Source organism: Aedes albopictus, chromosome 3, assembly GCF_035046485.1.
Source record: "Aedes albopictus strain Foshan chromosome 3, AalbF5, whole genome shotgun sequence".
Taxonomy (NCBI): domain Eukaryota; kingdom Metazoa; phylum Arthropoda; class Insecta; order Diptera; family Culicidae; genus Aedes; species Aedes albopictus.
In genome coordinates, this window is record NC_085138.1 from 301,820,080 (window position 1) to 301,842,443 (window position 22,364).

Here is a 22,364-nt window from a genome sequence, read left to right on the forward strand (position 1 = left end):
TTATCCGACCATAGGACAACGCTCGGAGAAGAAGTCTTGGCGGACATTCTTATAATCAAGCTTAATCGAGAAGTTTACGATGTTATTTTGCCGAAACTGGTACAAAATGATTGATAGTTATCATCGTTTGCTGTACAGCGATTATTTGTTCTATGAAATCATCATTTTTATTTCTATTTGAACACATGTGGTCACGGTTAGCTAAATAACGATGCCAAGCTGTCGTTTACAATCTAACCGCTCAATGTGACAACGATTTTTAACGGTACAATTACTTTTTTATTCAAATAAACAAGAGAAAAGTAAGAAAATACTGTTGCATTATTTATTATAACTTAGTAAAGAATAATGGTCAGAAAGCAATGTTGACCAATACTAAATGACGTTCACTCCCAATTAAAATTGTCTGCATAAGTAATCACGCACAAAGCGCACTAAACTGCCGTGAATCACATATCAGTCCCATCTTTGCTGGATTTCCTATGCAAATGGGACAGATATGCGATTCACGGCAGTAAACCTCTTGCTGCATTTGTATACAAAAATACTACATTAAAATGCACGCATGTTAAAGTGTATCAGTATCTATAATCTTCCTTGACTGAAATTTTATTTAGGGTTAATATGTTTGATGCTATGCATAATCTTTGTAGATCACTTTTAATATATCCCGGTTCTTCAACCTTCCTCTACGTCAGAGTTTTATCAATATTATATTTTGGAAATTTGCATGGATCGTAAACTTTGTTATACACAATTCTCTCCCTCACACATCTCCTCCAAAGTACGTGTTTTACGAAGTGGTCCTAGCATTCGTATACCATAAAATCACAAGTAAAAAGGTTCATTATATCATCATTGAACATCTAATAGGGTATTGTACCATTTGGGCAGTATAATATTCTGTATTGTATTTGGAAAATTCAGATGATTCATACTGATGAATAACAAGACTATATGACTTTGTAGCACATCGTATATTCACGTGTACTTGTTGTCCGCCCGTATCTCACTCACTCATAGACTGACTCCCCAAACCTATGACATACTATGTTATTCAGATACTACATTCCCCCTTTACTTAATCCTCAAAACAATTGTTTTTATTTACATTAGTGATTTAGTTTTTAAAATACTGTGGAGTCTCCATGACACGCTGACTACGTCGAACTGCTTCAGTCGCTGCCCTTACTCTTACATTTACTTCGATGTTGTCGTCTCTCTTCGCTTGGCATTCTTCTACAAATCGCTTCAAGTGACCTACATTTCGACAGTATACCTTTCCAGATTCCTTGGAACGAATTTCAGCTTCCACATCTTCTCTGCTGAGTATGTCGAACAGCTCCGATCCATAATTTGTGGAGAATTTGTTATCTTTAACGCTACGCTTGGCCACTACAGTATCTCCTTTCCTTTTTTTGGCACCAATCTGAGTGTAAGTTTTCTCTGCTGCTTCGAGTTCCTTCTCCCAGTCACGATCACGAACATTTTCAGATCAATATCAGCTGTAAACTGAAGACTTGTCAGTTTATCCAATTTCGAACATCAGTGCTGATGGCGCGGTTCCAGTGATATAATGAGGCATTGAGTTGTACATCAGCAGGAAACTTCTCAGGTCCCACTTCCAGTGTTTATACTTCTCTTAACGTTTCCGAAGGCGTTCCAATATTACACTGTTTATTCGCTCTACCTCGCCCAAGGGGTTGATTCTATAGAGCAACGTTGGATTTTATTGTTGTGCCCATGTGTGCCGGCATGTGTGCCGAGATGTGCCGGCATGTGTGTCGAGATGTGCCGGCATGTGTGCCGGGCACAATGTGCCGAGTGACCAACCCCTTGACCTCGCCATTAGCCTGTGGCCAATATGGAGTTATCTTTTGATGAGTTATTTCGTATTCTTCACAAAAGAAAACTTTGAAGGTTCACTCACGAACTGTGGTCCGTCATCAGACCGCATTGTTTCCGGAATTCCTAACCAACTGAACGTTTCGAAAAGTGCATTAACCATTAACGGTTAATTTTGCTGTCATTTGTTTCATGCCGTTGACTTCCGTGAACCTATTGAAATAATCGATCAACACCAGCAAATACTGTCCTGATGGTAAAAGTCCTACGAAATTGATAGCCACATCTTTCCACGTTTTTTTTTTAGGCATTTTTGTGCGAACTATTCGTTCCGGCGGTCCCACCGCTAAAACTAAGGTACACGCTCTACAACTACAACGAACCTTTCCACCGTGTTATCCATCTTGGGCCACCACACCTTCTGCGTTTTATCGAACTCATCCCTGGATGACCATCATGAGCACACTGAAAAGACCTGGTGTTGATTGATTCTGGAATTACCAAACGATGTCATAGTTGTATCATTGGATTCAGAGTACCCATCTTTCGATTCTGAGGCAAGGTCGAGATCGTGTTGTGTACAAGAACTTTAAAACTTTGCAGCCAGTGATAAGTTCAAATTTGCTCCCAACAAGATACTGCTTAAAATTCGGTACTCCCCAAACTATCGCCAAGGCTTTTCGCTCCGTTTGAGAATGCTGCTTCTCTAGGTCTGTAAGAGACTTACTTGCAAAAGAGATAATTCTGTTCTGGCCCTCCTTGTTCTCCTGAACTAATAACGTTTCCAAATCCTCTGGACTAGGGTCGTCAGTTTTGTCTTGTCCTTTCTGCCAAAAAAATCCTAAAAATTTGGTCTCACAAATGGCTAGCTTTATAGCTTTAAATGCTTCCTGTTTTTCCTTCTTCCATTGAAAACTTACTCTGGCTTGAAGTAACCTTCTTAACGGCTCTGTCCTTCTTATAAGGTTGGGAATGAATCGACTCGAAGAAACTCCTCAACTCTACAATCGTTCTCTTTTCTCTTGATTGTTTGACAGCTGCAATGCGACTCTCCTTAGGCCGAGCACCTTGTTCATTCAGAACATACCCCAAAAACTCAATCTCTTCTGCTCCGAAAATGTATTTGCAGTCATCTAACAATATTCCATACTTCCTCATACGACCAAACAATTTTCTACTCTTCTATCATGCTCTTCTCGACCGCATCATCCAAATAGACAATAACACCTTCAAGACCTGCTAGTACTAGTTCCATAGTTTTCTGAAATATCTCTGGGACACAGCTTGCTCAAAACTTTAGTCTTTTGTATCTATTACTGAAGAGTATAAATAAATGAAGATAAAAATTCTATCAATTTATTTGATTTCCCTTGACATATTGATCCAAATTAAGTTGTTATCGAGCAAGATCGTTCCGATATTTACACCTGATGGACTTGACCTGATCCTTGACATCTACTTTGGAAAAAAAAATATTTTGCTCCGCCGAGCGAACACAGAATTTCATCCACCAACGGTAACGGGTGCGTTTCCCGAATCACTGCCCGAATTGCTTGACGCATGTCCACACATAGCAACACGTCACCAGAATCCTTGAGGACCGGTGCGGTACAAGCGGTGATACCCACGGCGATGGTTCATTAACTTTTTTTTTGATCCGTTGATCCAACAACAACTGTATCTTCTCGCCAACTTTCTCCTCCAGTGCATACGGTACACGTCGATAAGTCTGCTGTACGGGTTGTACCTGGTTGTCGATAGGAATTCCAACAGTCACTCCTTTGAATTTGGAAAACTCTGCTATACTAATTTGAGAAATATTCGCAATATCGAATCCTTTCAGCACGTGGAGCAATTTCCCGGTTTGATCACCCAGCAAACACTGTTGCCCCTCATTAGCTACATAGAATTTCGCATCAGCTTTTCTTCCTCCGTCCTCTATTTCTGCATAAGTGAAATGTCAATCAGTTGACATTTGCACATTTATAGCTTCAGTTGTTTTGTTTGCTCTCAAGCCATCTGACGGAATCGATGATCTTCGGTATTTTCCCACTTCTAACTTTGAGCAGGAACGTGTTCTTTCGCATGGCATAGCAAATGTAGTCCTTTTCCATCTCAGCCTAAATCTTCGAATATCGCTCGAATCTTGGCTCGAATACGCTTGGGAGGTACCGACGTCCGATCTTCGTTGTTCGCTCTCTTCCTGCACTGTTTTGTGAAATAACCGGTTCCACTACATTTAAAACACGATTTATCCTTTGCCGGGCAAATGTCCACACCATTGCATTGACGTGACCTCGTTTACCACAGAAAAAAAAACATACATGTATCGAAATGCTTCTTTGAAAACATTTTATCTCCGATTGAAACTGGCTTGCCAATCTCAGCGAGCTATCTTCACTGCGTCGTAATTTCAGGTAAGCTTCTTCGTCACATCACTGATATGATCACTCTGGGGTTAACGAAATGAACTTCCAAATTCCTTCAACTTACGTCCACTTTCTTCCAAATTAGTACCTAGACCTTCTACCTCGCTCAGAAGTAGGATCCGATACAACATGTGAAACGGTTTCGACTTCAGGCAGATTGTCATAGACATCCCGCAGGTCTGAACCACCAAGGTACAAAAGTTTTGAACACTTATCATATTGAGAACAGATTTTTTTCCTGACTCAAAACAGCATTGCAAATCTCGTTTCCATTTTGATCATGCCAAAACGGCAGCTGAGACGAGTCCAAGCTCGTCTGAAACAGTTTGATACGAAGTTCGCCACTAGTCCTATTTAAGAAAAAAACAACCAGGCAATGAAAATACCGCGTCACGTTATTTCATGTTAGATGTACATTTTTTTTCTGTACATGTCTGTTTATACATACCTAATTTTTTTTTTCGTGAATAATAATAGTAAATTTCATAATCATTAATCATTAACAAGTGTGCGGTAGTTCTAGTTCGGCAGCAGCAAAGCATCGCGCGCTGGCTTTGCTAGATTTTTGCGATTTTTTCTCTTTTCTCTGCGGGGCTCCGACGACGGGACGCCAAGCAGTCAGTAGTGTGCGGTAGTTCTAGTTCGGCAGCAGCAAAGCATCGCGCGCTGGCTTTGCTAGATTTTTGCGATTTTTTCTCTTTTCTCTGCGGGGCTCCGACGACGGGACGCCAAGCAGTCAGTAGTGTGCGGTAGTTCTAGTTCGGCAGCAGCAAAGCATCGCGCGCTGGCTTTGCTAGATTTTTGCGATTTTTTCTCTTTTCTCTGTGAGCTCCGACGACGGGACGCCAAGCAGTCAGTAGTGTGCGGTAGTTCGGCAGCAGCAAAGCATCGCGCGCTGGCTTTGCTAGATTTTTGCGATTTTTTCTCTTTTCTCTGCGGGGCTCCGACGACGGGACGCCAAGCAGTCAGTAGTGTGCGGTAGTTCTAGTTCGGCAGCAGCAAAGCATCGCGCGCTGGCTTTGCTAGATTTTTGCGATTTTTTCTCTTTTCTTTGCGGGGCTCCGACGACGGGACGCCAAGCAGTCAGTAGTGTGCGGTAGTTCTAGTTCGGCAGCAGCAAAGCATCGCGCGCTGGCCGTGAAAAGTGTACAGGCCGCGTTTTCATTCGGTCGTCGTCGTCGTCGTCGTCGTCTATTTGACTGCTCATCTTCGTACGGGGCGATTTATGATACGATAAATGCAACATCAACATTTTTTGCGATTTTAGTCAACAGACATTGAAATGTTCGTCACGTCAAGTGTCGGCCCAAGTTCCAAAGCCACGTTGGTTCAAATCACTTTATTTTCTCTTTCGTTAATTTTCGCATTTCGAAAACTATCTGAATGGTTCGTCATCTTCGATGTCGGCATGTGTTTTGTTTTAGTCCAAATGAAAATAAGTGGTTTGATATTAATAGGGTTGCATGAATCACTCCACTTACCAAAGTGAACTCATATCATGCGCCCTTTCCCCTCCCCACTAACAAAAAGTCCTTCCCATGACAGACGTGGAGACGCAGAGGTGATCTCGGTCTTTAGTAAGCAACGCACGTCATAATAACATTCCTTTCCTTCCTCGATGACCGTAAGGACGTGGCCGGCGCCGTTATTGACCTAATAAAGTTTGGAATTCTCGAAGATGCACATTGAGGACGGTAAGCTACTCCCAAGCTCCGTCTGTTGGTTCCTTGTGCAACTTCGATTGTTCTGGTCAATCACGGAGTAGCAACTACGAATAGTACGGTCATCTATGCTCATGCTCATGCTCATAAATTTCATAATCATTAATCATTAACAATTTGTTAACAAAAACACAAGCATGACAAATATAATCCAAATCTCTTTTTTAGTGCATATGTCATTTATGTGTTTTACCGTTTTTACTTTTAGCTATTCCACCACCCCTGCAAACCTGCAGTTACAATTTCGTCATTTAATCTCTAGCGAACCCGCTCTGACGATTCAGTTTTTGATATTCTAGCGAACCCGCTTAGACGATTCTGTCGTTCAAACCTTTAGCGAAACCGCTCTGACGATTCCGCCTTTAAAAAAAAAATTAGCGAACCCGCTTAGACGATTCCGTCTTTCAAGATCCTTAGCGAACCCGCTTAGACGATTCCGCCATTCATTTTCTAGCGAACCCGCTCTGACGATTCCGCCATTAACAAAAAGTTTAGCGAACCCGCTTAGACGATTCCGTCTTTCAAGATCCTTAGCGAACCCGCTCAGACGATTCCGCCATTCATTTGCTAGCGAACCCGCTTAGACGATTCCGTCCTTTAAATCTTTAGCGAACCCGCTTTTCCGTTTAACTACATACCTATGTATACTTTTGGCGAATCCACCAGGTATTCAAGCACCGCAAAACTGCAGTTTTTTGTGACGATACCGCCGCTCATTCAAAGCAAACATTTTCAATTCAAAATATCATGCTCACATATTTATACTGCTGTGTTCTTTTCAGCTCGAACCAATAAAAAACATTTAACGTATGAGTTTTCACCAAAAAAATGTTTCATTCATTTTTCTTTATTCACAATATATAATAAGAAAGCTTACCTTGACTTGTAACTCGTTTACACGCTGTTCTTCATTTGGAATCAATAGAGCTTGCTGACGTTTATTCACCTCTCTCTTTCAGGCATGCTGTCGGGATAGGATTTGTTTTCATCGGGAAACCTTTCCTGATGACAACAAATCCTATTCCGCCTGCATGTTGGAAAGAGAAAGGTGAATAAACGTCAGCAAGCTCTATGCACTCCGCTTTGTCAATTTTCCCGATTTCCTTTCCATTCAATCTATTGTAACAAAAGTATCCTTTCACACTTTATAAACAATAAACTAAAACAAACAAATCCATTGATCAACTAAATGATGTGATCCGAACCAAAATTATTTATCAATGAAAGAAGAAACACAATCACATTTTTGTTTTGATTCATTCTTCTTTGATTCACCGTTTTGACAGTTCATCTTTTCCTTCTACCCAAGTTGTGTTACATGCGTTACCACTCTCATAGCTTTATCCATAACCATGAAACATTTCAAAAGCTCATTTCATTAAAGCTTCGATGAAACTTTTCGCAGTGGTTTCCATGGTGAATTTTCACCCTGATTCAACGGTTAACGAAAATTCTATAGAATGTGTGGCGATGGCGATTTCACGAATTGCAAATTCAAACTCTTCAGAACCACTACAAAAGTACTTACATTTTCTCCTCGTCGCCAATATAATATTCTGTATTGTATTTGGAAAATTCAGATGATTCATACTGATGAATAACAAGACTATATGACTTTGTAGCACATCGTATATTCACGTGTACTTGTTGTCCGCCCGTATCTCACTCACTCATAGACTGACTCCCCAAACCTATGACATACTATGTTATTCAGATACTACAGGCAGGTGTACCTGTTTTGGGTACTTGCCGCTATAACTAAGTCATTTTCAAACCGATTGATTTGAGTTTTTGTATAGAGTTAGATACTGTACGAACCTAATTCTATACAAAATTTCAAATCAATCCGTTTGAAACTGTCTTAGTTATAGCGGCAAGAGCCTAAAATAGGTACACCTGCCCAAATGGAACAAGACCCTACTATGTGTCTGTATAATGCGTTCACTAACATTCACTGTATATATAAAAGTTTTTCTCGTTTTCGTGTCGTTGATCCAATATTAATATTCATACCATTGTACTTGTTATGTCTATTTGTCTGTGGCACTGTAATTCTCGAGCGGTATTTAACTAATAGCTTCGTATCACTGGGCTTGCAATAAGCGAAATTCTCTCGTTTTTTTCTAATTACGTACGTAACCACCGAATTTATCAGATCTGTAGGTTTCTTCATTTAGTCGGGATCAGTCTGTTGCTACTAATATTGTGTTTTTGGAAAATCCCTTCTGCATCCTGAACGCGTATTATTACACCAGCATCGGCGGGTATTCGTGAAGTAGCTGTGTGCCACGAACCTAAAAATACACAACACAAAGTATCGGTTTCAAAATTGATTTAAAATACCTGAAAATACTTCCCGTAATCCGAAGGAATCAGCTTTCTTCACAGCACACAACAACAATTTCGGAGAATCACCTCAGCCCCATCAGCACGTCATCGTTTTGTTTACCTACGTGGCCAGCCAATGATCGAATGCACCTTTTCATTTAGTTGACATTTGAGCGGAGCTGTGTTGACTGAAAACCAACCAGTTACATTGAGTATGGGTAAACATGATACGGCTAAATTGTCAAACACGATGAATCTGTGTACGGTGTGTACGTTTTAGTGCGGTTCAGCTGCACTGCTGATGCAGTGAACTCGGGTTTGCTTGCAGCTGTTGCCGCAAGGTTTCAAACATGTTCAAGACGGTGCGTGACTTATACGATGCACAATCGTTCAAAGTAAATTAAACCAACATTTATTTTTATATGCATTTTAAAGTGACTGCTTTAGCTTACTATAGCGTGCATACGCAAAATTTAACAAGTTGCTGGGAAAATAAACATTGTATATTATTCCTTACAAGAATTGCAGAATAGAAATCGTCATTCGTTATTAAATCTAGATTGAGTTAGAATATGGGCGAAAGTAACAACATGATCGATTTATTTTAGTTCTATTCAATACTCGTGCTCTCATCAGCGGGCTAAAATCTACAAGATCAACAACGGATCATCTATAAATCAGTAACAAATTTGGAAAACGACGTATAATCAATGCTACATCATTGATTATACGACGTTTTCAAAATTTGTTACTGAAATGACGTATTGTTCAAGGGAGACTAAGGAGTATCTGATTTTGCTTCTAACCTTAGGGGTGATACACAAATTATGTCACGCAAAAATCGGCCATTTTCAACCCCCCCTCCCTCCCCCCTATGCCACACTTTTTGTATGAGATCTCAAAATTTTTTGTATGGGTCGTCAGGTTATTCAACCCCCCCCCCCTAATACGTGACGTAATTTGTGCACGACCCCTTACTATTGCAAAATAGGTTACGTGTTGGGTAGGGGTAGGGGCATCATAATTCGGCAAAAGACTGCAACGTAACTTTTTAATTATCCCTACCACGCTGATTTTTTGTCTCTTTTGCTCGTCAAGTTCTCGCGGAATAACAATCCGATGTTTCTTCCCCCAGACAAAATAGGTAGAGAAGCGAAGAGTCAACAGCCGCCTGGACGGCAACACTTTTTCTATTTTGATTCCATCGCTCGGATGCTGGCAACTGCAGCAAGCAGATTGATCCACCCATCGAAGGTAGTTCCTATCTCGCATACCGCATTTGAAAACTATTTATACTTCTGTTTTATTAACTAGACTTGATCAAACTGATGTTCCAAAATGGAACAATTTTCATTAATTCAAGGAATCAATGTTGTTTGCACTGTCATCCATGATATTTGGAAACTTTTGTGAAAATATGTTTGGAACGAATGCAATACTTATCTTTACTCATGCGGCAATCGTCAAGGTTTGTTGATTTTGTTCATTAGGATACCAGTTTGACGGTTCGATAAGGTATTTTTGACTTCACACTATTCGCTTCTCTACCTATTTTCTCTGTCTTCCCCCAGTTCAGTATTTACAGATTTTTACGTAGTTTCCTCAAAAGAACACCGCGAATAACGTAGTGATATCTAAAAAGTTTGCAATACTTATCCACCTCCACGCTGCTAGCTGCTTGTTGCTGTTATGGAACAAACTGCAGGCTGCTTCCAAAGCTGTTAAAAGACCCTTTCATCCATGTAGAATGAAAGCTACAGTGTTCTATTTTCAATTTCAGTAGTGTGCCTGTGAAACTGAAAATGAACCTGATCCGGATTCTTTGAGTCTTCGGCAATAATGAACTCACAGTGAGACATTTCGGAGCAACAGTGAATGAACAGAAGCGAAAGCTTTCGGTTTAGAGCTTTCGCTTCGTTATCGGACTCTGTTGGGTAAAGCGGAAAAGAGTGATACACTGTGGATTTTTTCAACGAATTTTGTTGGCTGACATTGAAAATTTGCAAGACTGCCAGGGAGGAATCACCGCACCCGCCGGCCGGAACTTATATCGACGGTGATGAAATCGAGGCGGTTGAAGAATTCGTGTACTTAGGCTCACTGGTGACCGCCGACAATGACACCAGCAGAGAAATTCAGAGGCGCATTGTGCCAAGAAATCGTGCTTACCTTGGGGGCTGTCCATTTATTACGTAAGGGGATTTTCACGGTTTCACAGGAGAGAAAGAATCAGTTATGTGAAAGACGTAGTGAAGAAACGTCGTGTTGTAGTTGGCTTGAAAAAAATAAAAGAAATTCTGAATGGAATATGAAAAATGTATTATTTAATTTAAACGAAGAATTCCTACACGTCCATACCGCGAAAATCGGGATTCTACACAGCAAAAAAAATGGTGATATCACATCATTTTCGCTGCACATCAGTCGCGTCGTAGAAGTGATGTAAACAATTACATCATTTTCATGCAACAAATAGCCGCCGCAGCTTGAGAGTGGGTCTAGCAATCGCTAGAACCGGATCTTTAGATGAATCATATATAAGTAAAATATTGGCATGGATTCGTACACTGATCCGTTGATTGTGAGGTATATCCCTTACCTCTCGGCTATTTCACCGAGTTAGAAGTTAGGATATAAATATGATACTGCCTCCGAGTATTTGCTGGAATGGGTTTGTTGACACTTTCCGGTGCCAACCAGGGTGAACATGGTGAGTGTGATAAATGTTGGAAAACGATGTAACCGAATGAAATTACGTTCAAAAATGGATACATCGCCAGAAATTACGCGCCTGGATTTTACAAAATTATTTGCTGTGTACGGTGGGCGGGTCACGTCATCAGGATGTCGGATAGCAACCCGACTAAAATGGTCCTCGAGAGTCATCCGACCAGTACCAGAAGACGTGGTGCGCCGCGAGCTAGGTGGGTCGATTAAGTGGAGGACGATCTGCGGACCCTACGCAGAGTGCGGAACTGGAGACAAACAGCCATGGACCGAGTGGAATGGAGACGGCTACTATGTACAGCAGATGCCACCCCGGCCTTAACCTGATCAGTAAAGTAAGTCCATAGTGCGAATGTATTGATAAAAATCATGAATTCAAAGTGCTTACCAGTTGATAACCAAATTCTTCTCGGAACTGAGGATAACTTGCGATTACACGCTGAGCCTGTCAGAATTTCTTTAGCAATCGCTTTCTAGCTGGATAGCTTACTTCCCGCAAGTGAAGTACCGTTTGCCAAGGAGCAACATTTATAGCCAGCCACTGTTCTGCTGCTATAACTTCAGCTGGCAGATCTTGCAATCTGGGTTTTTCTTCACCTGCGCCAGTGAGGTGATCGTCTTCTATTTTAATCTTCTTACGTTCCGACTGTTTTATGTAGTCTATCCTGCTGAACAATTTTCCAGCTGGATTGGATCGACCGGCTTTTGGTATGTAATACGTGTGCTAAAACGATAAACATTTTCATTTAGAATATTTAACCATTTCCACAAAAAAAAACGATGCTAAGGAGTTAACATAGAGAAACAGACGTCACACTCTGGTCGCTTCCCATCCATCACCTTTTAAACGGTTTATTCATATTTTCGGTAGTTGGTCAATTGACCACTCGTGGCGTTGGTATTGTTTTTACTCCTGTTTGACGTTTGACGGCCAACCATCGTTTAGCATTGGGCGGTTCAATCGAGTCTACCTATATTGGATCCCAGGACATACGGGTGTAGAGGGAAACACGCACTCTTATGTATTATGTATTTTCAAAATAATTACCTTGAACTCTTTCATGAAAACATGGATTATAACTAGGATTATAACGTTGCCGAGCTCGCTTATTGATTCCGCCGTGGTCTTCCTTCCAATGAGTAAGTGGAACCAGGCTACTGTGTCAACCACCAACTTTCGTCCTGCATCAGATAGGGTGTGAGTAGTCGCGGTTTGCAACACCCGTTTTCCGTGGTCGTTTTTTTTGACAGCCAGTGACGCCGATGCATTAACGTCTGGCTGTTTTCTTGAAACCTAAAAAAAAACTTTAAAAAACCTACTCAAAATATGTATGTACCGCGAAATAGCATCATGACATCATTCAACATCGATCATGTCCGTATTTTCGAGCTTGATAGAGGAACATGGCTGCTGCTCCTCACTTCCACCGGCGATTAAGGTGTCGTCGTCATCCATTGAGTTGGAACCAGTTTACTGTTCAGTTCCCTGGTTAGGGACGCCATCTTCGTAGCTGTTTTCATATAGTTTTAAATTACGAATTTTTCACAACAATGTCCCTTATGTGAATCATAAGTTTCAAATATGAAATAATTATTCAACGACTATGACATTCATAAGCGGGTATTGAAGTTGATAAGGTAAGTAATGAAGTTGAAAACAGACCCGTTCATAAGTTGTCATTTAGGGGCGGTTTCTTCACCCTGGCTTAAGCGTTAAGCCAGGTTTAACTGTATGGGTAAGCCTGGCTTACCGGTTAAGCCGAGGTGAAGAAATCGGCCCTTAGGGAAATTTCACATTTGTTTTGCCTCAGTGTGGATATCGTGAGGCTTGGCATTGGTCACGATACTCACAAGTGTACTATGGTTTTGTTCTAATGATCCTTCATTAGCGGATGCGATGGTAGTAACCATAGATCGCATACGCTAATGGAATTGTCGTAACCAAGAAACCATTGGTGACCGTAACGATTTGCTTGTTTGTTTGAAGGTCTTATACTCTGACCGTCAGCTAATTAACCGTCAGTCGTCAAGGGTTGTAAGCGTTGTAAACGTAGCTGAAGTCTACGTACAATCAGATTTTTCATGCGAAGAAAACCAGCACCACCACAAGAAAAACATTGCCCTTACATCAATGGATCAATGGATTCATAGTAAGATTTTATAAGCTACTGTCTCGAAATTCTAAATTAATCAATATCAAACCATTATTCTAGTGGAATTAAATCTGGACTCATAATAATCGATAGTTGACTCTACCCTCTTGGTGTCGTTGGGTCAGATGCTCCAGCATACCGATGGAACGAACGTCTCCGAGTCAAGTTTGCCCAGATTCCACCAAATAATTATTGGATTTTTGTTTTTGCTGCTCAGTTCTATCTAGAACTGAAAGCTCCGGAAGAATGACGCCTCTCCTAGAGTAATGAATCCCTTCCTATAGATGTTAGTTACATACCCTAGCGTATTTCTACACTGCCCCACGCAATAAAATGTATGAAATAGGTATTTTCCAGTGAACACGAAGCGAATAAATATTGAAAGGCAGGTTTTTGTTTCATCAATATGTAATTATATGAAAGATAAAAAAAATATTTGGAAGAACCTGAGAAGATGAACCGATGGGCATTACTCCGTCAGAGTTTGTCCAAGGTATCTTCCTCCCCGCACGCATACCAGGAACCTACATATTATCGTACTTGCATGAACCTAAAATCTTTTTCCATAGGGTTTCAGCTTATGGTCTTACCTTTTAAAAAAAAAAGACACGGACACGTTCAATGCTTCCAGTGAGCTATTAGCTCTTTGAAAGAAACACGACACTAGACAACGGACTAGCATGCAACGCCCAGTGGCACAGCCGAAAACTTTTCCTGACAGCTGCGGCGGGAATCGAACCCGCGCTCCTTAGCACGATGCGACTAAAGGCTTGGTGACCTTAGCCGCACGACCGCGAAGCCACACCCTTTGTTCAAAATATTCTATCGGTAAAAATTAAAATAAATCAAATTTGAAGATTTTCTATCAAATGAGGTATATTCAGAGCATAATTTTGTTGATCATTCTGAACTGCAAACAACAAGGCATCGTGCGTGACCCATACATACCCGATGGTCTCTTCTTAGTTTTATAAACATTATATTCACTTGTCATTTCTCCGGCATCTGTGTTATATGATCAGCCCAAGGGGGTCTGCCGTGGTTAATCAGTTCATTTTTTTTATTTTGTGGGCTTCGTGGTCATGCGGTTAGTGGAGTTAAACGTTTAGGTGTGTATTAAGTCATAGAGTTAAGACTCTGAAAAAACTTTTCGTTAAACGAAAAAATTCCTAACTAGCTTCTGTGCGTTGTCTGTTATATGGTGGTTATATGGTGGTATTCAGACTGTTCAGCGTCTGGCAGAAGACGGAGTGAAATGCCAAAAAATAGGTTAAGGTTCATGCAAGTTTGATAATACTTAGGTATGCGTTTCTTTACGTTTCGGCAATGTTTCTTGTCATCTTCAAAGGAAAAATCTTTGTTCATTCTGTGTCTGTTGAACTAACCAAATGATTTGTTGAAAGAGTTTGTTGACTGCTTAGCCGAAAAATTCAACATTCAGTGCATCCAAAGAGTCGAACACTCAATCTGCCAGTTATACGATACGTTTATAAAAGCCTCCTCCAGAATCCCAATGTAAAGTAATTGGCGATTTACAATTTCGGACTTCGGCTTAGGCAGTCTTTGGTTTTAGCGTTGATTGTTTCTTATCTTCGCCGACGTTTCGGTCCTCGAATCGGACCTTCTTCAGGGCTCGATAATAATCAACTGGTCAATTTATAAAAGCTTTTCAAAAAAAATGACCACACCATGTTGAAATCCCATATTAAGAATTCATTTTGTGTGTGACACCTTGACTCTATTTCGCACCATGATCATATATTACACCATCATTGTAGTGACCTAAACCACCCGCCCCTTGCACACACTAGTGCAAGGACTTCCTCCGCCAAAAATGTGTAGATGAAGCACTTTTGCTCGGTGTCCTTTACTAGTACTGACGTTGCAGTGAAATTTTCATAAAGCAATTTCAATTTTTCACTAATATACGGGTTTTTGAAAATAATATGTTCAAAAATGACTTTCTGAACGATCGATTAATCCTCATCAATTTCATCCAAGTAAAAGGACGATAAGGATGACGTCACAAGTTGACGTCCAAAATTGAAGTTTACATTGTTAAATAGCGTGCCTCATCTTCTGGGTATACTGTGTGCCTCACCACACACATTGCTACCCTCGTTAATGCTTCTTAGTTGTTTTCCACCCAATTGTTAGCAGGACGATGGCATAACTTAATGGCGAATGTTCATGTTACTTAAAATATTAAACACATATGGCAATTAATACCGTCTTCAGCCAGACGCTGAACAGACTGAATATTACTATCATCATATAACCGACAACACACAGAAGCTAGTTAGGAATTTTTCGTTTCACGAAAAGTTTTTTTCCGAGTCTCACTCCATGACTTACTACATATACACCAAAACGTTTACCACCACTAACCGCATGACCACGAAGCCCACAAATTAGAAAAAAAAAATGAACTAATTAACCACGGCAGACCCCCTTGGGCTGATCATATAACACAGATGCCGGAGAAATGACAAGTGAATGTAATGTTTATAAAACTAAGAAGAGACCATCGGGTATGTGACAGGTCACGCACGATGCCTTGTTGTTTGCAGTTCGGGTTGACATACAAAATTATGCTCTGAATATACCTCATTTGATAGAAAATCATCACACTTGATTTATTTTAATTTTTACCGATAGAATATTTTGAACAAAGGCTTTTCTGAAAGGTAAGACCATAAGCTGAAACCCTATGGAAAAAGATTTTAGGTTCATGCAAGTTCGATAATATGTGGGTTCCTGGTATGCGTGCCCCGTCGTCCCGTTCCTGATTGTCCATCCGTTTCAGGCAGCGCAATCCCTTCCGTCCAAGTCTTCGTTAGTCTTGGTTAGCCCATCAGTTCTCGTCGTTCCGTAGCTGAATACCGTGACTCAGGTAGAGAAGCCCATTCAACCCCTCCCTCAAAACAGCGCAGATGGATTCGACGTATCACATCGATTCGGAGGTACCGATCGATGAGCGAGGTTCTGTTTGCCGTAAATATTCCTTTACTTGTGCCGTCATTTTGGGTTCAATTCCTTGTTTTTCATTTATAATGTTGAAATGAAAAAGTAATTCCAAGAGCTTTTCGCGGAATTCACAGCGTCCGGGTGATTCAAATTAGCACGGTAGTGTTTAATGTAGCTGCTGCAGTGACCGTCTGACCATGACCATCAATTCAGTAACCGATGAAGTTCGTTGTTTGAAAAACTTCATTGACTTTTTCTATGGTTACTAAAGCGTTCGATTGAAGTTCGTAGCCCGAAGTGCTCCCGAGTAACGCCGTAGACGATTTAAAGAGCCTATTGCGATTGAACGACTGTGAACGCGAAAAGTTGGTTTGGTTACGCGAAAGTGATTGCCAACGGTGATCAATGCCAAGCCTGTACTGACTGTGCAACTATGTTGCGGTAATAGGGTAGTCCCGTTCGACCCTTTTGTTGAAGCCAGCTGGATCGATCTGTAAATCCTTTCGAGGTAATCAAATGGACTCGCCCTCCGTAGGATCTCATCTGGGCAATAGAAATTGGACCGTGGTCTCTTTCCGAGGGTGGCGCATAAGCCACGTGTTTTAAGGCCGATCGCCCAGGCTGGCTACAAGCTTCGAGAGAAATACATGGAAAATTTGCAATTGGATTTCTAGGAGGAATTGTGGAAGGAACTTATAGAAGAATCCTGAAAAGATGATTGAGAGAATCTCTAGAGGAATTTCGAAACAAGTTCTGGATAAAATTTCTCTAGCAAATCCCTTAACAAATCAACAGGAAATCCTGAAAAAGTTTCTAAAATTACATTTTTTTCTCTAGAATTAACTAGCATCTATTAAATCGGCATGCCTCGTTGGATAAATGTAAGACTCGCGCTGAAAAAAAAAAACATTTTTTTGCAAATCGTTACCCAAATAACTATTAATGAATCAATAGTAACTGTAAAATTATGTTTCAACTATACTCAACCGACAGCTTATTCGATTACTTTTCTCCTTTTCGTGTGGCAATAAAAAAAGGATCTGCTCAAATCCACGTGATCCGCAAGTTAAAAGAGTGCATTGCACAACCTATCCTACGCCTAGTTGCGATGGGAATTTAAGGACCCTCCTCCAGCACCACCAAACCCACCCAGCTGAGCCGACATTGAGCCGGCTTCTTGGTTAGTGGTGTTAAAAGGGAGGGTCCGAAGGGAAAAACGATATCGGTGGCGGCAGTCCGGAATTTGCGGTAGGATCTAGAGGAAAGCTCGTTTGCTTTTTTATTTCCTCACTTTTCTTAATTGCTTCTTCTTCGAGGGAAAGTGCGGCAGCTTTGATGTTTTCCTGTGGCATCCCATTCCCACTGGGCAGTAGCGAAGGTAAAGAGGTCGGCCGAGTGGGCTGCGTCGACTAAGTAAGACTAAGAAGAAAAGTGCGGGAAAAGCACTTCGCATGGTGGGCGAGAGTCCAGCTCCATTACCATAAGTATTCGTTTCACTTCCATCCGACACGACGGCACGACGACGACGACGACGCACGGTGGAATGTGAACCGTCTACTTACTTTTCGCAGTTTGAAGTTAATGTTTTCCAAAGAATCTGGGCCCCTTTTTGCGCGCCCGGTAGGAATGAAGAATTTGACTTTCTAGGCATGATCTTGATCTGGAGCGGTCGGCCTGGCTGCGGAATGGACAATCGGAATGAATTTATGCGAGGGAGCTTTTCGATTTTCGCCGACCCTACTTTGGGTTACACGCAATCAACTCTTCACTTTCTTGTAGGCTTAATGGCTTCCATTGAACACCTGTTTGGGGGAATGTAGGATGGTCATAATTAAGAATAAATATGAGGGTTTTAGAATGATTCTGATGAGATCATGATATTTTGTAAGCTTCATGGCTGATATGAGAACAGTGGTCAATCAGAGGGGACCAAGTAACAAAATTGATGAAAATGATTTTTTTAAGGCATTTAATTGAGAACTACATTATTTACATGGCACTTCTACCCGATTTGCTTAATGTTACAATTAGCAAGAGTTATAGTAAAATTTCATTTTGATTGATCTGCGAGTGCGTGCACAACCCACACTCCGGAAGTACTGATGATGACAAGGACGCATTTTACGCGCAGCTCGAACGCGAGTACGATCGCTGCCCGAGCGACGACGTCAAGATCATCATAGGAGATTTGAACGCTCAGGTAGGCCAGGAGGAGGAATTCAGACCGACGATTGGTAAGTTCAGCGCCCACCAGCAGACGAATGAAAACGGCCTACGACTCATTGATTTCGTCGCCTCCAAAAATATGGCCATACGTAGCACCTTTTTCTCTTATCGTTACACCTGGAGATCATCACAGCAGACGGAATCTCAAATCGACCACGTTCTGATTGTCGGACGGCACTTCTCCGACATTATCGACGTCAGGACCTATCGTGGCGCCAACATCGACTCCGACCACTATCTGGTGATGGTCAAACTGCGTCCAAAACTCTCCGTCATCAACAATGTATGGTACCGGCGACCGCCACGGTACAATCTAGAGCGACTGAAGCAACCGGATGTCGCCTCAGCATACGCGTAGAATCTCGAGGCCGCGTTTCCAGACAAGGGGGAACTCGATGCGGCCACTCTAGTATAATGAAAACAGTCATCAACGACGCAGCCGAGAGCACCATCGGGTACGTGGAACGGAATCGACGGAACGAATGGTTCGACGAAGAGTGCAGAACGGTTTTGGAGGAGAAGAACGCAGCGAGGGCGGTAATGCTGCAGCAAGGGACTCGACAGAACGTGGAACGTTATAAACAGAAGCGGAAATAGCAGACCCACCTCTTCCGGGAGAAAAAGCGCCGCCTGGAAGAAGCGGAGTTTTTTTTTCCTTCTAAATCATCTGCAAACAGACACCCTAACATCATGGATAGGGTAGGGCTGAGGCCGTCTTCTACAACAATAGTAAAAACCAGGACAACTCTCTCCTTGTACTCACTAAACACATGCTCATGGTCGCCAAACCCTACGTCTCTCTGGAATCACCAAGAAGGTATTGCTTCAGAGAGGGCTAGTGCATATCGCACCCTCAAGGTTAGCTGCGTAGCCTAGCAGCAATGAACATCGATGACTCGCTATGGAGAGTCCATCACGGTAACATGCTGGTGCTTAGCCAGTTTCCCGAGTGGTCGTCGCCACTCCCTTTGTCCTCGGAAGGCGGGCAGGGTCAACCCCGCCCGCGCCCAACTGCTTTGCAAACATCAAGAACCGATGCCCACGTGCAACCCGATCTGACCTGCTGAAGGCAAGGGTATCACTACCCTCCAGGCCCTATCAGCTGCACCAGAAGGTTGCTGACAGCAGAGTCTCCACCTGCCCCGACCCTTGCCGGGGACCCCTTTCCAACCGCGGGCTCGGATCCAACACAGTTGACCGACGCCACGACAGCACCGCTACCGAAACTTCCTCTCCGCGGCCACTTAATCGCTGTAAGGGTCGATCTCGACCGCAGGGCACCGGTATGACCTACGAAGCCGACTCCAAACCCCTGGACCACCTCTTGAACTGCATCTGGACTAGCCATTCTCCGAGTCCACGCACCACCTCCTCTTCAGCTCCCGTCGCGTTGCAACTCGATTGTGCGACGTCCGCATTGGTGGCAGAGCGACAATAACATGGGACAAGCAGTCTTCAGCTTCTTTGTGTGGCCTCTTTCGTGCTTCGTTTGGATTATTCGGTGCTGTTTTGGGCTGTTTCAGTGAGCATTCAATATTCACGGGGTGCCGTAAAATTTTTTTTCGCAACGATTGTACGTTCATAAACGTTTTGAGGAGTGATGATTGTATATTGCTGTTAATTTATTCATTCAGCCAAGCCCTGCTGGCATGTTTTTTGTTTTTTCCCCCGACATGCGTTTTCGCTCTTGCATGGGGCTTGCATACATCTGTCTCTGCTGCTGGTAGTGTGGATGCATGTGGTTCGTTCATTTCGCAACAAACGAAGGAGGACGAATTTGTATTATTCGTGTCAGCCAGCCCCTACCAGTGATGAATATTCGCCTCTCGGGCTGGTCGTGAAAATACTTGAGCAAGAGACGCTTGCATCCACCGTTGATTGTAAATATTGTTTACTAGCTTACTTCGTTCTTCGGGTGGCACTCTAGGTATGATAGTGCCAAGGATGGTGCGCCACCGCGAAGAGGCAACAAAGAACGTGCTTCACAGCAGCCTAAAAACTGGAAATTCTTACATTTTTGAACGAAACTTCCCAGCTCTGGCTAGCATGCCCAAGATGATCATATCACCATTTTGTATGGTGAAGAACACATCACTGTCAGCTTTCGAAACCTTATTCACCGACAGTAAATTACTCTTCAGGTCGTCGGGGAAGCACATCACGTGTGCATTTCAAATCGCACACCCCACGCTATGTCCAAAGGGAAGTATTAGGAAAATCGAATGTACCTCAAATGTTATTTTCTAGAATCGTAGCTTTGGACCTCTAGTTTCAGGATCTGTGCGGTTTAAAATATTTCATCTGGGGTTTTTTTGATATTTTCGATTTTTTTCCTATTTTTCCATACAAATATCGAAAAAAGTCATTTTAAGGCCAATTTCGTCCCATATAAAAATGTATGGGAAAAAAACCCAAGATGGATTATTTTAAACCACACATTTTTTGAAACTAGAGGTCCAAAAATATGGTTCTAGCGAATAAATTATGAGGTACATTCACTTTTCATAATACTTCCTTTTGGACATAGCGTGCACCCTGCTTAGAGATGCCCCTCACGACGCCTTCATACGACCAGTGTTACACCAGCTTTGGCGACGTCGACGAAAAACGGCTCCTTAACCTTCCGGCAGTCGCGCGATTGGCCACTACCGTCAGCACCACAATAACCACAATAAAGCGGAGTACAAAAAGCTAGACTTTTACAACGTGTGGTTCAGTGTGGTTCATCACAGTGCTGTCATGCTAAAATCAGAGCTGGTTACTCAAGGTTTTCAAACTTCAGCGCCCCTTATACTGGGACGCCCCCAAGAAAATGGTTTCACTATTGCGCTTAATTTAGAATTATTCTGGGAAAACTGCTCCTTGCAAAATTATTTTACGATTTTTTCCGTAATTATTGTGGAAGGGGCATTATAGTTGGAATTCATTTTATGAGTTAAACAAAAATTCTTCCTAAAAATACTAGAAAAAAATAATTCAGTATTACCCTCAATGACATCACCACAAATTTTTTTTGAATACTCTTTCAGGATTTATCAAAAAAAATAGATTATTGCCAATTTTTTTTAAATGATTTTAGCAAGAATTCCTCTAAAGATTCCTTTTCATAATTTCTGCATTAGATTCCTTAGACTTTCTCCAGAAATTCCTCCAGGGATTCTTTCGGAGATTCCCCAAGGAACTTTCCTTGGGACTTGTTTAGGAGTTTCTCACAAATGGTTTAAACCTCATCTTGAAACTTTTCCTCAGAAATTCCTTTTGAAATTCCACCTAGGTTTCTTCAAAAAAATACATTGGATGTTCTTTCAAGAAGTGCTACAAAAATTTATGTTATATTCTTCAATGTTTAACATTTCTGGAGGAATTCATTAGGAATTTTATCAGAATTTTTCTGAGAAATACAAATTTCTTAAGAACTTCTTCTAGGGAGTTCTCCAAACATTTCTTAAAAATATGAAATTGCAGGGCATTTTTTCACAGGTCAGAAGTTGCTCTAGGGTTTTTCTTTATGAATTCAGAAATTTATCAAGAAAATTTTCAGTTATTATTATTTGAATTTCTCCAGAGGTATTGCTCTATTAAATCGATTTTCTTGGGCATTTATTTGGAAACTCGCCTAGAAAATTCTCAAAAGATTCTTCTGACAATTTATATCAGTTTTTTTTTTATTTCTTTCTTTTTATAAGTTTCAAAATAGTTTCTGCAATATTTCTTTCGGGTATTCCCCAGGCATAAATTTGGATTTATTCAGGACTTTCTTTTGGACTTATTTTAGATTTTTTTTTCAAAGATTCTCTCAACAACTCCTGCAGAAATTGCTCTAAAATCTATTTCTTAGCTTCACTTCCTCAAATTTCTTCAAAAATTGTATAAGAAATTTCAGGAGATCTTACAAGGATTTCTTTAGAAAATCCTCCACTGATCCCTAACAAACTAATGAGGGGGTTTCTTCGACGATTCCACCAGTA

General features: G+C 41.5%; 2 protein-coding genes across 3 annotated transcripts in view; one reads left to right on the forward strand and one right to left on the reverse strand.

The window, feature by feature from the left end:
• LOC109417164 (leucine-rich repeat neuronal protein 3-like) overlaps window positions 1–22,364 on the forward strand; it is a 505,905-nt gene that overhangs the window by 25,281 nt on the left and 458,260 nt on the right. The window lies entirely within an intron of this gene.
• On the reverse strand, window positions 7,057–12,506 carry LOC134290791 (uncharacterized). The gene is made up of 3 exons (XM_062857992.1): window positions 12,417–12,506; window positions 12,099–12,344; window positions 7,057–11,774 (listed from the first exon to the last, which is right to left on the reverse strand). Exons 1-3 carry the CDS (start codon window positions 12,504–12,506, stop codon window positions 11,499–11,501), a joined length of 612 nt encoding a protein of 203 aa, XP_062713976.1. The 3' UTR covers window positions 7,057–11,498.

Excerpts from the sequence above, each read along its gene's own strand:
- LOC134290791 (XM_062857992.1), bottom strand. The coding sequence starts at position 12,506 with ATGGATGACGACGACACCTTAATCGCCGGTGGAAGTGAGGAGCAGCAG. Across the intron at positions 12,345-12,416 it reads AAAATACGGACATGATCGAT|GTTTCAAGAAAACAGCCAGA; the intron begins GTTGAATGATGT and ends GTTTTTTTTTAG. Across the intron at positions 11,775-12,098 it reads TTTTCATGAAAGAGTTCAAG|CACACGTATTACATACCAAA; the intron begins GTAATTATTTTG and ends TTATCGTTTTAG.